Source organism: Hyla sarda, chromosome 1 (assembly GCF_029499605.1).
Source record: "Hyla sarda isolate aHylSar1 chromosome 1, aHylSar1.hap1, whole genome shotgun sequence".
NCBI lineage: Eukaryota > Metazoa > Chordata > Amphibia > Anura > Hylidae > Hyla > Hyla sarda.
The window spans coordinates 50094170-50108728 of NC_079189.1; the positions used below are offsets into that span (position 1 = coordinate 50094170).

General features: G+C 45.1%; 1 protein-coding gene across 2 annotated transcripts in view; it reads left to right on the forward strand.

Moving 5' to 3' along the window:
* The window catches only part of HTT (huntingtin), a 270836-nt gene that overhangs the window by 118051 nt on the left and 138226 nt on the right, over positions 1–14559 (forward strand). For both annotated transcript variants that reach the window (XM_056555022.1, XM_056555023.1), the window contains 6 exons: positions 2791–2937; positions 4026–4146; positions 8067–8212; positions 9520–9671; positions 9789–9991; positions 10341–10467. In XM_056555022.1, the coding sequence (XP_056410997.1) occupies positions 2791–2937; positions 4026–4146; positions 8067–8212; positions 9520–9671; positions 9789–9991; positions 10341–10467 (896 nt within the window). The remainder of the gene's footprint in view (positions 1–2790; positions 2938–4025; positions 4147–8066; positions 8213–9519; positions 9672–9788; positions 9992–10340; positions 10468–14559) is intronic.

Genomic DNA, 14559 nt, shown 5'->3' on the forward strand with positions numbered 1-14559 from the left:
ATCTCCAGGGTGGTTTTACTGAATCTTCCGCCATTCCGGTGACTCATGGCAGGGTTCTGGCCCCTCCCTTTTCCGCCCTTCTCTGCAGAAGGCGGTCTCTGTTGGCTGCACTACGCCTTGCCCAAGTCTAGGTGCTCGTTAGCCGGAGTGTATTGCTCCGGCTTGAGGTTGTCCGCCTCTCCTGGTTTGGTTTCCAGTGATCCCCTGTTTGCACTTCGCCCACCCCTATCTCTTCCCTTCTTTTCCTCTCCTTCCCGGGGTCCTGAGGAAGCTCAAAGCGGAGGGCATCACCGTCTTTTTTTGTGACTCCAGACTGGCCCAGACAAGTGTGGTACGCCAACGTAGTTTGCCTAGTGGCTGCGCCTCCTAGTTTATTCTGACCTTCTCTCTCAGGGTTCCCCTTGCCACCCCAATTTACTGTCTCTGCATTTGATGGCGTGGCTGTTGAAACCGCGGTCCTAAGGGCCGGAGAGTTCTCTTCCCAAGTGATCCGCACATTGATCAGAGCTCGTAAGCCCTGCTCTGCAAAGAGTTATCACGGTACCTGGCGGTCTTACTTTTGCTGGTGTGAATCTCAATCATTCTCTCCAGTTGTCTTCTCCCTTCTGCGACGCCTTTCCTTTTTACAACCTGTACCGGAGCAATGCTTGGCTCTCAGTTCCCTTAAGGGTCAGGTGTCTGCTCTCTCCATTCTCTTTCAGCGCCCCCTGATGTCCGATCTTCACATCTGCACTTTGCTGCCAGGCATAGCTCATGCAGCTCCGCCATACAGATCCCCTACTCCCCCGTGGGATCTGAATCTGGTTCGCAGTGCCTTAAAAGGTGCTCCCTTTGAACCTCTTCGGGACATTCCTCTTCACGTCCTTTCCTAGAAGGTGGCCTTTCTCATTGTGGTCACTTCCATCTGGAGAGTTTAAGAGCTAGCGGCTCTCTCCTGCCCTTCCCCCTACTTGGTCCTGCACCAGGAAAAAGTAGTTTTCCGACCAATCCCCACCTTTTTACCTAAGGTGGTCTCCTCTTTTCACCTAAATGAGGATATCGTCCTCCCATCCTTTTGCCCAGCTCCGTCTCATCCCAGGGAGCGTTTGCTTCACTGTCTTGACGTGGCTTGCGCTGTTTGGACCTACCTTTCTTTCGGTCACTTCATCTTTTTGTCAGTGGGACTCTTTGTGCTTCCGGAGGGTCGGCGTAAGAGACTTCCTGCTTCGAAGGTGATCATTTCTCGGTGGATCCGTTCTGCCATCTCAGAAGCCTTCCGCTGCAAAGGGAAGAATCCGCCTTTCGTGGTCTCGGCTCATTCCACTCCATCCATTAGAGCCTCCTAAGATGTCCGCAATAGGGCTTCGGTCTTGCAAGTCAGCAAGGCGGCCACTTGGTCGTCCTTGCACACTTTGAAAATTTTTTACCATTTGCACGCTTTTGGGTCTGCTGATGCCGGCATGGGTCGTAAGGTGTTGCAGGCGGCTGTGGCCCAGCCTTCCACCTGAGTTGCTTGAGTTCTCTCCCACCCCGGGCACTACTTTGGTACGTCCCACGGTCTCTGTATCCCCCAATGTAGCCGAGAAAAATAGATTATGCTTACCGTAAAATCTCTTTTCTGGAGGATCCATTGGGGGACACAGCACCCACCCATTTGTCCTGGTGTCTTGGGTTCAGTTGTTTGTCCGTTATTGTTTTATTTTTCGCCAAATGTGTCTGGCCTTTTCCCTTCCCCTGTACTGAATATTCATAGCTGGCATTTGTTGATCTTTCCAGATTGGTTGGGAATTTTGTCCTCTCCCTTCCTTATTCTCACTGACCGCATCAATTGCCGTGTATGTCTGGCGCATGCATAATGGTTGGGAATTTTGTCCTCTCCCTTCCTTATTCTCACTGACCGCACCAATTGCCGTGTATGTCTGGCGCATGCATAATTTGGTTGAAATGTTTCCGTGACTCAGTGGTGGCTCGTCCAATCAGGCTGGTCCTTGTGTGCCTACGTAATTTTTTCACTTCATTCGTGTGATTGGTGTGTGTTTCACTGGGTGTCTGATACTTGCGCCTGCGCATTGTCCTGTCATTTGCTTCGATTCTTTTTTTTACATTGTGTTCTAGTCTCGTACTGTGGAAAACATACGCCCAGGAGGCAGAACATACAAAACAGCTGGGCGGGAAAAGGGCGGGCAAAATAGAAAAGATAGGCAGAACCAGGGCGGACAAAACCAAAACTGTGCGGAAAAAACAAACAACGTAAGCAGGAAGGAAAACGAGCAAATAGGCTACAAGGCATGCTGGGAGCTGTAGTTTCGGGACCATATGCAAAATGGAAATAAAAGACAAACAACAAATAGGGACTTGTAAACTGAAAGTAATTGAAAGACAACCAAGGGGGCGCAAGACACCAGAGAGAAGAAGGAAACACAAGGCAAGGGTAAGAAGAAAAGCAGAAAGCACATTGGTCACCAGAGTACTCCTTTTAAGGGCCTGTGACGGGAGGTCACTGCATACGCCAGAGAGACAGCTGTAATGGGAAATTTGTGCACTATGGCTAATAAAATTATATTAGTAAGTTGCTTTATTTTTACTTTTTGACACTATACAAAGGTTGTTTTTTTACACTAAACTCCTTTTATGGATCTACTGCTGTAGAAATTTGGTGGTGTTGGATTTTTTGGCCTAATTTTGGGAGCCTTATAAATCAAAAGATCATGACTGGATCAGTATTTATGGACAAGCATAAGACCTAACACATTGTGTGTTGGCTTGTATTTAATTTTATGCATGTGTTTGTTTGTTTTTTCCCCTTCACAGGCTAGTTCCAAAGTTATTTTACAGCTGTGATCAAGGACAGGCCGATCCTGTGGTGGCAGCAGCTCGAGACCAGAGTAGTGTTTATCTGAAGCTTCTTATGCACGAGACTCAACCAGCTTCTCATTTTGCAGTTAGTACAATCACCAGGTGAGGAGGAGGACTGTCGGCCAAAGAACAAAACAGTGTGGTTTGATAAAATGGTTTGATAAAATATAGAAAGGTTAAATGAATGTAAACACTGCTTATATCGATTTTTCTTTTTTTTTCTGTTATCGTTCATTGGCAAGGCTCTTGTAAAAGCTGTATTAAGTTTATTAAAATATATTTGGATTGTCTTGATGCATGCTGCAAATGTGATAAAGATATTTTGTTTTCCAGAATTGGGGGTAAATATGGTCTCTGTGACTTTTACATTAATAATTTGTTTGTGGCAGACAAGGGTGGTTTGAAACTAACAAAACTGTAAACAGTGCATACAACTATTTATGAGGCAAATTCACAAACAGTCTGGAAGAAAATACTCAAGACAAATCCACACTAAATGTTGTGGATTTTTATATGGTTTGCAACTGTGAATTTTTCTGCAGATCATGCAAAAAATATAAAAGACTTAAAAACTGCATTTGCAGATTTTACTGTACTTCTGTTTATTTTTGCAGCAAAATCTCAAACAGTACATTACTTGTGGATTTTATTGTAGATTTTGACCTTCTCATTGATTTCAGGGAATCTCTGCCAAAATCCACAAATGTTAAGCAACAGAAATGGACATGCTGTAAATTAAAAAAAAAAAAATCAGCACCACAACCTTTTGTATGGAAAAGTTGTATGTGGATGAGGTTTGTTGAAAAATGTCTTCCACTTGCCCAGTGCCATATTCCACTGTACTGAACAAATCAGTAGGTAGAATCTACAGTAATTGTCTCATTTTACAGGCTATGATATTGTGGTGAATATTTTCTAGGCACACAGAAGAAGTCAATAATCTACAGTAACTACATCTTGTCAAGTTTGGATAAGAGATTTAAGAGTTGCTAGAGAATATTTTTTTGAATTCTACATCTGATAAAGTGGCAATTAAATGGCCTTCTGTCTTCTAAAAAAGCTAATTTTTATTGTAAAATGGCAAGATGAAAGCCATATACTTATTGTAATTAATGTTAATTATGACCTAGAGAACTGTGTTAGCTGCACACTTTTTAGTCTGATTCCTATGATTGTCAAACTTCTTACAGGATCTACAGAGGGTACAATATTCTACAGGGTCCAACAGATGTCAGTATGGAGAATAACTTGTCCAAAGTTATCACGGCTGTGTCCCATGCATTAACCACATCGTCCACTCGTGCTCTCACGGTAATCTTACTTTGTTGGTGCTAACCATAGGTTTGAGAAGGAGGGAACATGTTGAGTGGTTTTATAAAACAATCAATCTAATTTGAGTTATTCTTCCGACATTCTTAAGCTAACCGGTATCACTGTTTTTAAAACAGCGACCATTTTCTTCAGATTCACCTTATGACCTACTCTCTGTCCATTTGTTTTAGTTGCAAGTATTGATGCTGTATGGAAAGGACTAGTTCATTTAATAAAGTCATGATTTCTCGGTCGGCTCCATTGGGGGACACAGAGACGGTTTGTATATCTTGCTGCCACTAAGCAACAAAAAGAAAATCGTCCCCTCCTGGCAGGATATACCCCGCCTACTGACCCTGAGCTTATCAGTTTTAGCTTAGTGTCATTAGGAGGCAGACACAGGTCTGGAGTTCTCCTGACCTGGTATTCTTTTATATTTTCTAGCTAGGGCCTGTTAAGATATTTTATATCCTTTCTCTTTCTTGGTTTTTAGGTGGGGGTTCAGGAGCATGGCGCTACCTTTTCCCCAATATGCGGCTAATGGGCACGGGGCATAGAGTATGCACCGTTAACCCCTTCCCGCCAATGGCCAGCGCTTGGGGTTGCACCTTGGGTCCGGGTCCCCATAACTTCACTGCTCGTCCCGCTGTTTCAGCCTGATATGACGCAGATAACCATAGCTGGCTGAAGACCTCCTAGGTGAGTATGTACGGGAAAGGGGGAGTATGTCCCCTCCCTTCCCCCTCTTTCCCCATCCTTCCCCTTCTTCCTTTACTTTTTTCCCCCCTGATTTTCCTGGGGCCCCTGTCTCTTGGGACCCCAGTGGGTTTCCCTATCTTTTATTATGTACTGGGACATGACTGAGGCCTCTGGGACTATCAGCTTCTGGGATAAACGGGGTTACTGGGGCGGCTCCATCCCCTATCCCCCCTCCCGGCGCTGCTTACTTTTTCTGGCGCATCTGACTGTCAGGTGACTGTTTTCCAGGCAGGCCGCTCCTCCACATATGTGTTCAGGTGTGGGGAGGGCATTAATTTACACTGCGGCTGCAGCCTGCTCCAGTGATTGTATCCGCCCAATCCCCATACTACGGGGGTGCTGGCGGCGCCCCATGCCCTCCGTCTCCCTGCCGGCCAATACGTTTTTGCGCTTCTGGGGGAGGGGCGGGGGTGTCATCTTCTGGGTGCCGCCTCCTCCTCTTCCTCCAATGGGACGCTGTCCAGGTCCCTGGGTCACCTGACCAGTGCAGCTGGAGCCTCCCTCTTCTCCTCTTCCTGCTTAGCGTGCCGGTTTTCCATTGTTGCTGCCTGCTTCCTCAGCTCCGACCACAGGACACAGTACAGTTGCAGCCTGCTTCTTCAGCACCAGCCACGGGAAACAGGACCTCGGGGAGATTGCTCCATTTTCTTTGCTGTCTATTTTTTTTCTAGCATCCAATGTCCGACCCCAGGCCAGAACCTCCCCCCAGACAGGCGGCCGCAGCCCTGGCCCTGGTCACTTATTACTCGTGTGTGGGCTGCAATGCCCGGTGGTTCGACTTTTCCCTGGGATCGTTTTTCCAATCCTGCGCTCCTCGTTCCCCTTCTTTGGCGGCGGCCTTTCAGGTCGCCTTACGTACCCTCCTCGCCCAGGGAGTGATTGTTCCAGTTCCTTGCGGGGAGCGTTTTTCGGGGTTCTACTCCAATCTTTTTGCCGTCCCCAAGAGATGGGGCTCTGCCCGCCCCATTCTGGACCTCAAACTGCTCAATCGCCACCTACTTCTGCGCCATTTCCATATGGAGTCCCTCCGCTCAGTGGTCGCATCCATGGCCAGGGGGAGTTTCTTTCCTCCGTGAATATCCGGGACTCTTACTTGCACATCCCCATTTTCTCGGCCCATCAGCGGTTTCTCCGCTTTGCCATCCCTGCGGGTAATTTCCAGTTCGTGGTTCTTCCTTTTGGCTTGGCCACAGCTCCCAGGGTTTTCACCAAGGTCATGGCGGTGGTGGTTGCCATCCTTTGCGCTCTGGCGAATTCAGTCCCTCCTTACCATCCTTTCGGTCCCCCCTTACCATCCTTTCGGTCCCCCCTTACCTTATCTTTTGATCAAAGCTCATATCCAGGTCCCAAAATTTGGAGAGCCTTCATCAGACTCTGTTCGCCTCCGGCTGGGTGATCAACCAGGAGAAATCCAACCTTTCTCCCACTCAGTCCCTTATCTTCCTAGGTCTCCGGTTCGACACAGCGGTTGCCCAGGTTCGTCTCCCACTGGACAAGCGGCCAGGGTCTCCGGAGGGTCTCCGGCGCCCCTCTCCTGTTCCAATTTGCTTTTGCATGGAGATGCTGGGCGGGATGGTGGCAGCCATGGAGGCAGTTCCTTTTGCCCAGTTCCGATGTCACCCTCTCCAGCTGGCCATCCTAGCCCGGTGGGACAAGTCACCGTTCACTCTGGATTGCCAGATTCTTCTGCCCCTCTTCCATGGTCGCTCCACTCCCTCCTTCTTCTCCAGGGGCGATCGTTTCTCCCCCTCCATTGGCAGTTCATCATGACCGGTACGAGTCTCCAGGGTTGGGGAGGTGTGTTTCGGGACCTAATGGTCCAGGGTCCATGGTCCTCTCAGGAGGCTCTCCTCCGCATCAATCTTCTGGAGCTCCGGGCCATTTTTCTTTGTCTCCTCTATTGGGAGATGCTCCTACAGGGTCGTCCTGTTCGAGTCCAGTCGGACAATGCCACGGTGGTGGCTTATATCAATCGCCAGGGTGGCACGTGCAGTTGCTCAGCGATGGTGGAGGTCTCCAGGATTCTGTTCTGGGCTAAGACTTGTGTTCTGTCCATCTCTGCGATCCGCATACCGAGAGTGGAAATTTGGGAAGCAGATCTTCTCAGTGGCTCCGCCGCATATCCTGGGGAGTGGTCTCTCCATTCTGAGGTGTTTGCGCAGATCTGCAATCCCTGGGGGACCCCGGATGTGGGTCTCTTCGTGTCTCTCCACAACAAACAGGTTCCTTGCTTTGTCGCAAAGTCCCGTGACCCTCAGGCTCTGGCGGTGGACTCGCTCGTAAACCCGTGGTCATCCTTCAGCCTTCCTTACCTCTTTCCTCCTCTCCCTCTCCTGTCCAGGATTCTGAGGAAACTCAAGGTGCATTCTGGTGGCTTCTGCCTGATTCTGGCTTGGGTATTTTTCCCACCCGGTGACTGCTTTGGTGCGTCCCATGGTCTCTCTGTCCTCCAATGGAGCCGACTGAGAAAAGTAGATTTTTTCATGTTTACTGTAAAATCTCTTTCTTGGAGGATCCATTGGGGGACAGAGCACCCACCCATTTGTATTTGTTACTATGTTTCGGTTTTCTGTCCTGGGGTTGTTTTCGGTTCTTTTTTGTCTGGTTCCCTCGGACAATGGCTGGTTTCTTTCGGTCGGTCCTCTCCTACTGCTTTGGGACTAAACTGATTAGCTCAGGGTCAGTAGGTGGGGTATATCCTGCCTGGAGGGGCCGACTTTCTTTGTCCCCAATATATCCTCCGAGAAAGATATTTTACGACAAACGTAAAAAATCTACTTAGATCACATTTGTATTTCAACACTTTATGATCAGTGAGGGTCTGACATTTGAAATCAACTAAATATGACCATGAAAAAGCTGGAGGTTACCGTATTGTACAGTAAAATGATTTATTATAAAAATAAGACTTTTTATGAAAAAGTATTTAAAGTAAAAGCTGGGGAATGTTTTAAGTGACAGGTTTGATATAAATTGTAATGTAATTGTAGGAAATGTGGGCAGTCCTTATGAGTGCCTCTCTTCATAACTTTTTTAGTTCTGGAATTATTGAATGACAAAACCAGGTTGGTTATCAGTAATCCACTGAAGAGACTGTAGTTTGGTAATTGTTGGAAATGTTGTAGATTTTAAGTTATAATGTTTTTCCCTTTGTCTTCTAGTTTGGATGCTGTGAAGCTTTAGCTCTTCTTTCAACTGCATATCCAATATGTACATGGAGTGTTGGTTGGCATTGTGGGTACATCATATCTTCTGGTGCACAGGCCTCGCGGATCCAAGTGTATAAGAACAGGGGTCGGTCCTTCAGGTAAATCATGAAAATAAAGAGGTGGGAGACATATAGGAGTTGAAGTAGTTAGGTTTGGGGTTTTCTGTTATCAGCAAGTGTAATGTTGGGCCTGGGGTTATGTACTGTAAGAACACTGGAACTCTTTGTCCTTGGGTGAGTCATAATAAGCCTGAATTAGAGCATTCACATGGATGTATTTCAAGTTGCATGTAACTTCTATATATTCTGCAGTAAAAGCTCAGTAAAAGTCAGTAAGGTCTGATATTGCTTTTCGACGTGACTTTTATTTGCCCTGTTTTGTCTCTATAAACTCTTACCCTTGAAAGTGTGGAGACACTAATAATGTATTTTATCAGTTGTACTACAAGCGGAGTGTTAACTCCTCTACAACTACCCAGTATTTTTTTTTCCCAGAAATGTTATTTGTGATGTTAAGACTTAAACTATTTCCACATCTGCATCAGCCTCCACCACTGATTTCTTAGAGGGAGATTATCAAAACCTATGCAGACCACAGGGAAAAGACAAAAAAAAAAACGCGCCCCCTAGTGCAGTACATTCAAATATAGGTATAACATAAGTGCATGGAATTGCACTTACCTAGTTGTTTTGTGCTCAGAGCAACACCTATGAAGACCTCTATTATCACAATGGGACCTGCTGCTGTAGTTCATCCGGTGGAGGCTTGGCTCTCCCCGTAAAGTACACTCAAATGGTAGAAGAATAAAAACTATCCACAACGCTGGTCCTCTGGTATAAACAGGAGTTGAAGCCGGTATTGTTCTTAAAGATGAGTTTATTTAGCACAAACAAGTCCGTAACAGACTCTTCGTCATGCTAGTGCATCTTTAAGAACAATACCAGATGCTTCAGCTCCTGTTTATACCAGAGGACCAGCGCTGTGGAAAGTTTTTTCTTCTTCTACCATTTGAGTGAAAACCTATGCAGAGGAAAAATTGACCAGTTGACCATAGCAACCAATCAGATCGCTTCCTTATTTAAAAAAAATAAAAAGCCTCTGAAGAACAACATAAGCAATCTGGTTACTATGGGCATTATTGGTTACTAGTTGACTAACTGGACTAACTTTTTCTCTGCACGTTTTGATAAATCTCCCCCTTAGTTTTCATCAGACATCATAACCATATATATGCCGTGCTTTTTTTAAATCTAACCAACAGATGCCATACTGGAAGTTAAAGAGCTGTGCCTGATGCCGCAGTCCACCATGTGATTTATAACAGAAACAATGATGCAGATGTGAATAGAGATTTTAGTGGTTTGAAGATTTTATTATTTTCCATTTAACATGTTTTTTCTTTCAGCATTTCTCAGCAGAGCCCATTGGAGGAGCCTCGTAAGAGCTGCACAGCCGGCATGGCCAACATGATCTTGTCACTGCTGTCATCTGCCTGGTTCCCCCTAGATCTCTCTGCTCATCAGGATGCATTGATTCTCACTGGAAACCTTTTGGCTGGTGAGTGTAGCAACGTGCTATCCAGTACTGTTTTATCCAGGGGTTTGTTCTCTTATTTATGTATGAGATGGTCATTTATTACTACCTAATCCACACATAGTGATTTTTGCATTTCAGCAACAGCTCCGAAATCTTTGAAAAATCCATGGACACCTGAGGATGAAGCAAACCAGGGAGCTAACAAACAGGAAGAACCATGGCCTGCACTTGGTGACCGCTTGATAGTTAGTATGGTGGATCAGCTGTTTGTTCACTTACTGAAGGCCATCAACATATGCTCTCATGTGATTGATGATGTCACTCCTGGACCTGTGGTAAAGGTAAGATTTCATCCTGCAATGTAAAGAAAACTTTTGGAGTTTATGATGTTGCCTGGGATTACCTAACAAAAAAAAACTTTTTCATTTTTGTTCCTTTTTTTTTGTTCCCCCTCAGAAGCTGCTCCACTTATGTCCATGGGTTTTGTTCGGTATTGTAGCTCATTCAAGTTATGTGGATGAACTACAATAGCAGCCCATTGATAATTATGGCTGTTTCTTCATGATTTTAGATTCATTTATCTAATTTTGGACACCACCTTCAACAATAGCAGTATTAATCATATTTGAATGTCAATTGACATGTGTTGACAAACTTTGGGTAACAATTTTTCCATTATTTTATTGTTAGGCAACGCTGCCATCTCTTACTAACCCACCCTCTTTAAGTCCCATACGTCGAAAAGGAAAAGAGAAGGAAAGCGTAGAGCAAACAGCCGTGCCATTAAGTCCAAAGAAGTCCACTGATCCCACCCCAGGTATGTGGAACAACCAGTTTGGGCTGAAGTTCTGTGCATTGTCTTTATTCACCAAATGGAAACTTTAAAGAGTACCCGTCACCAAATAAAACTTTTAATATAGTGTCCCTTGTGTAATTAGCAGACACTTTCCCATTTACTTGCTTTTAAAATTATCAACATAAATATGTTTAAAATGTAAAATAAAAAAAACGGCCATTAGGTGGCTCTGTTCTGTTCCCTGCCACAATTAATACAGTGAGTTTTGTCTCCTCCCGGCCTGTCAGGAGACCAAACTTAGGAAGTATTTATCTGCACTGAGCTTGATGGAAAGCTGCACAGAGCCGGATGTCTTCTATTCATTACAGCACTGCAACCATGTGAGGGCGGAAGTGTCCCCCAGCAGGCTTCAGTGATGCCTTGCCTGCTGGGAAATGCCCACTATTTATTTATTTTTATTTTTTAAGGACGGGAGGAGTGTTAGGAGTAGTTAAGGAACATAGTCTGAGTTATTTTAGAAAAGTTTATTTGGTGACAGGTAATTTTTAACCTGTTCAGGACCCAGGGCATACGGGTACGTCCTGACACCCTGGTACTTAAGGACCCAGGACGTACATGTACGCCCGTGGGAATTTCGCTTCCCGCCGGGTGGGGACCAGACCGGGGTACCTGCTAAAAACGATCAGCAGGCACCCCGCGCAAATGTCTCTAAACTGTAGCTCTCATGATGTTGCAAAACTGCAAATCCCAGCATGCCCAGACAGCAAACAGCTGTCTCTGCATGCTGGGAGTTGTAGTTACGTACCTCCAGCTGTTGCATATCTACATCTCCCAGCATGCCCTTCGGCGATCAGTACATGCTACGAGTTGTACTTTTGCAACAGCTGGAGGCACTCTGGTTGGAAAATGCTGAGTTAGGTAACAGAACCTAACTGAAGGTTTTCCAACCAGTGTGCCTCCAGCTGTTGCAAAAGTACAACTCCCAGCATGCATCGTCTGTCAGTACATGCTGGGAGTTGTAGTTTTGAAACAGCTGGAAGTTTACCCCCCCCCCACACACACGGGCGGGTGTACAGTAAGTTTCTCGAAGCTTGAGCTGCGGCAAATTTTTCGCCGCAGCACAAACTCCTAGCGGGAAATTCACCCTAACCTGCCAGTGCGAATGTACCCTAAAAACACTACACTAACACATAATAAAGGGTAAAACACTACATATACACCCCCTTACTCTGCCCCCCCAATAAAAATGAAAAACTTATTGTACGGCAGTAATTCCAAAACGGAGCCTCCAGCTGTTGCACAACAACAACTCCCAGCATTTCCAGACAGCCACTGACTGTCCAGGCATGCTGGGAGTTTAACAGCTGAAGGCACCCTGTTTGGGAATCACTGGTGTAGAATACCCCTATGTCCACCCCTATGCAATCCCTAATCTAGTCCTCAAATGCGCATGGTGCCCTCTCACTTCAGAGCCCTGTCGTATTTCAAGGAAACCGTTTAGGGCCACATATTGGGGTATTTCCGTACTCGGGAGAAATTGCACTACAAATTTTGGGAGGCTTTTTCTCCTTTTTCCCCTTATGAAAAGGAAAAGTTGGGGGCTACACCAGCCTGTTAGTGTAAAAAAAATCTAAAAATTTACACTAACATGCTGGTGTTGCCCCATACTTTTTATTTTCACAAGCGGTAAAAGGAAAAAAGCCCCCTAAAATTTGTAACTCAATTTCTCCTGAGTACAGAGATACCCCATATGTGGGCGTAAAATGCTCTGCGGGCGCACAACAAGGCTCAGGAGTGAGAGCACACTATGTACAGTTGAGGCCTAAATTGGTGATTTGCACACGGGTGGCTGATTTTACAGTGGTTCTGACATAAACTCAAATATTAAATACCCACATGTGACCCCATTTTGGAAACTACACTCCTCACTGAACGTAACAATGGATATAGTGAGCCCTAACACCCCCAGGTGTTTGACAAATTTTCATTAAAGTTGGATGGGAAAATGAGAAAAAAAAAATTTCACTAAAATGCTAGTGTTACTCTAAATTTTACATTTTCACAAGGGGAAATAGGAAAAAAGCCCCCCAAAATTTGTAACCCCATTTCTTCTGAGTAAGAACATACCCCATATGTGGATGTAAGTGCTCTGTGGGTGAACTACAATGCTCAGAAGAGAGCACCATTGGGATTTTGAAGAGAAAATTTGTCTGGAATTTAAGGCCACGTGTGTTTACAAAGCCCCCATAGTGCCAAAACAATGGACTCCCCCCGCCCCCCCCCCCCCCCCACATGTGACCCTATTTTGGAAACTTCACCCCTCACGTCATTTAATAAGGGGTACAGTGAGCATTTACTCCCCACAGGTGTCTGGCAGATTTTTGGAACATTGGTCCATGAAAATGAAAAATGTAATTTATTCATTTGCACAGCCCTCTGTTCCAAAGATCTGTCAATCGCCAGTGGGGTGTAAATACTCACTGCACCCCTTATTAAATTCTGTGAGGGGTGCAGTTTCCAAAATGGGGTCACATGGGGTGGTCCACTGTTCTGGCACCACGGGGTGCTTTCTAAACACACATGGCCCCTGACTTCCATTCCAAACAAATTCTGTTTCCAAAAGCTCAATGGCGCTCCTCCTCTTCTGAGCATTGTAGTGCGCCAGCAGAGCACTTGACGTCCACACATGGGGTATTTCCATACATGGGGTTCACTTTTTTCTCCTATTACCCCTTGTAAAAATGAAAAATTTGGGGAAAACCAGCATTTTAATGAAATTTTTTTTTTCATTTACATGTCCAAATTTAACAAAGTCTTGAAACACTTGTGGGGACTTAAGGCTCACTGTACCCCTTGTTACGTTCCTTGAGGGGTGTAGTTTCCGAAATAGTATGCCATGTGTTTGCTGTTCTGGCACCATAGTGGCTTCCTAAATGAGACATGCCCACCAAAAACCATTTCATCAAAATTTGCTTTCCAAAAGCCAAATGTGACTCCTTCTCTTCTGAGCATTTTACATCCTAACATGGGGTATTTCCATACTCAGAAGAGATGGGGTTACAAATTTTGGGGGGCATTTTCTCCCATTACCTTTTGTAAAAATGGTAAATTTGGGGGAAAAACTGCACTTTAGTGAAAAATTTTTTTTTTTCATTTACACATTCGACTTTAACGAAAAGTCAAACACCTGTGGGGTGTTAAGGCTCACTGGACCCCATGTTACATGCCTTGAGAGGCTTTGAGTTTCTCCTTCAATTTCCTGCTATTCCTGTGAACACCTAAAGGGTTAACAAACCTTTTGAATGTCATTTTGAATACTTTGATGGGTACAGTTTTTATAATGGGGTCATTTATGGGGTATTTCTAATAATAAGGCCCTTCAAATCTACTTCAAAACTTAACTGGTCCCTGAAAAATTTCGATTTTGAAAATTTTGTGAAAAATTGGAAAATTGCTGCTATACTTTGAAGCCCTCTGGTATCTTCCAAAAGTAAAAACATGTCAACTTAATGATGGAAACATAAAGTAGACATATTGTATATGTGAATCAATATATCATTTATTTGGAATATCCATTTTCCTTATAAGCAGAGAGCTTCAAAGTAAAAAAAAAAATGCTAAATTTTAAATTTTTTCATAAAATTTTGGAATTTTTCACCAAGAAATGATGCAAGTATCAACAAAATGTTACCACTAATATAACGTAGAATATGTCACGAAAAAACTATCTCTGAATCAAAATTAATTATTAATGCTTAAAGTTACAGTGGTCAGATGTGCAAAAAATGGCTGGGTCCTACATTGAAAATTGTCCTTAAAGGAGTAGTCCAGTGGTGACTCAGTGGTTTACAACTTATCCCCTATCTTAAGGATAGGGGATAAGTTGCAGATCGCGGGGGGTCCGACCCCTGGGGCCCCCTGCGATCTCCTGTACGGAGCCCCGACAGCCCGAGGGAAGGGGGCGTGTCGACCTCCGCACGAAGCGGCGGCCGACACGCCCCCTCAATACAACTCTATGGCAGAGCCGAAGCGCTGCCTTCGGCAATCTCCGGCTCTGCCATTGAGATGTATTGAGGGGGCGTGTCGGCCGCCGCTTCGTGCGGGGGTCGACAC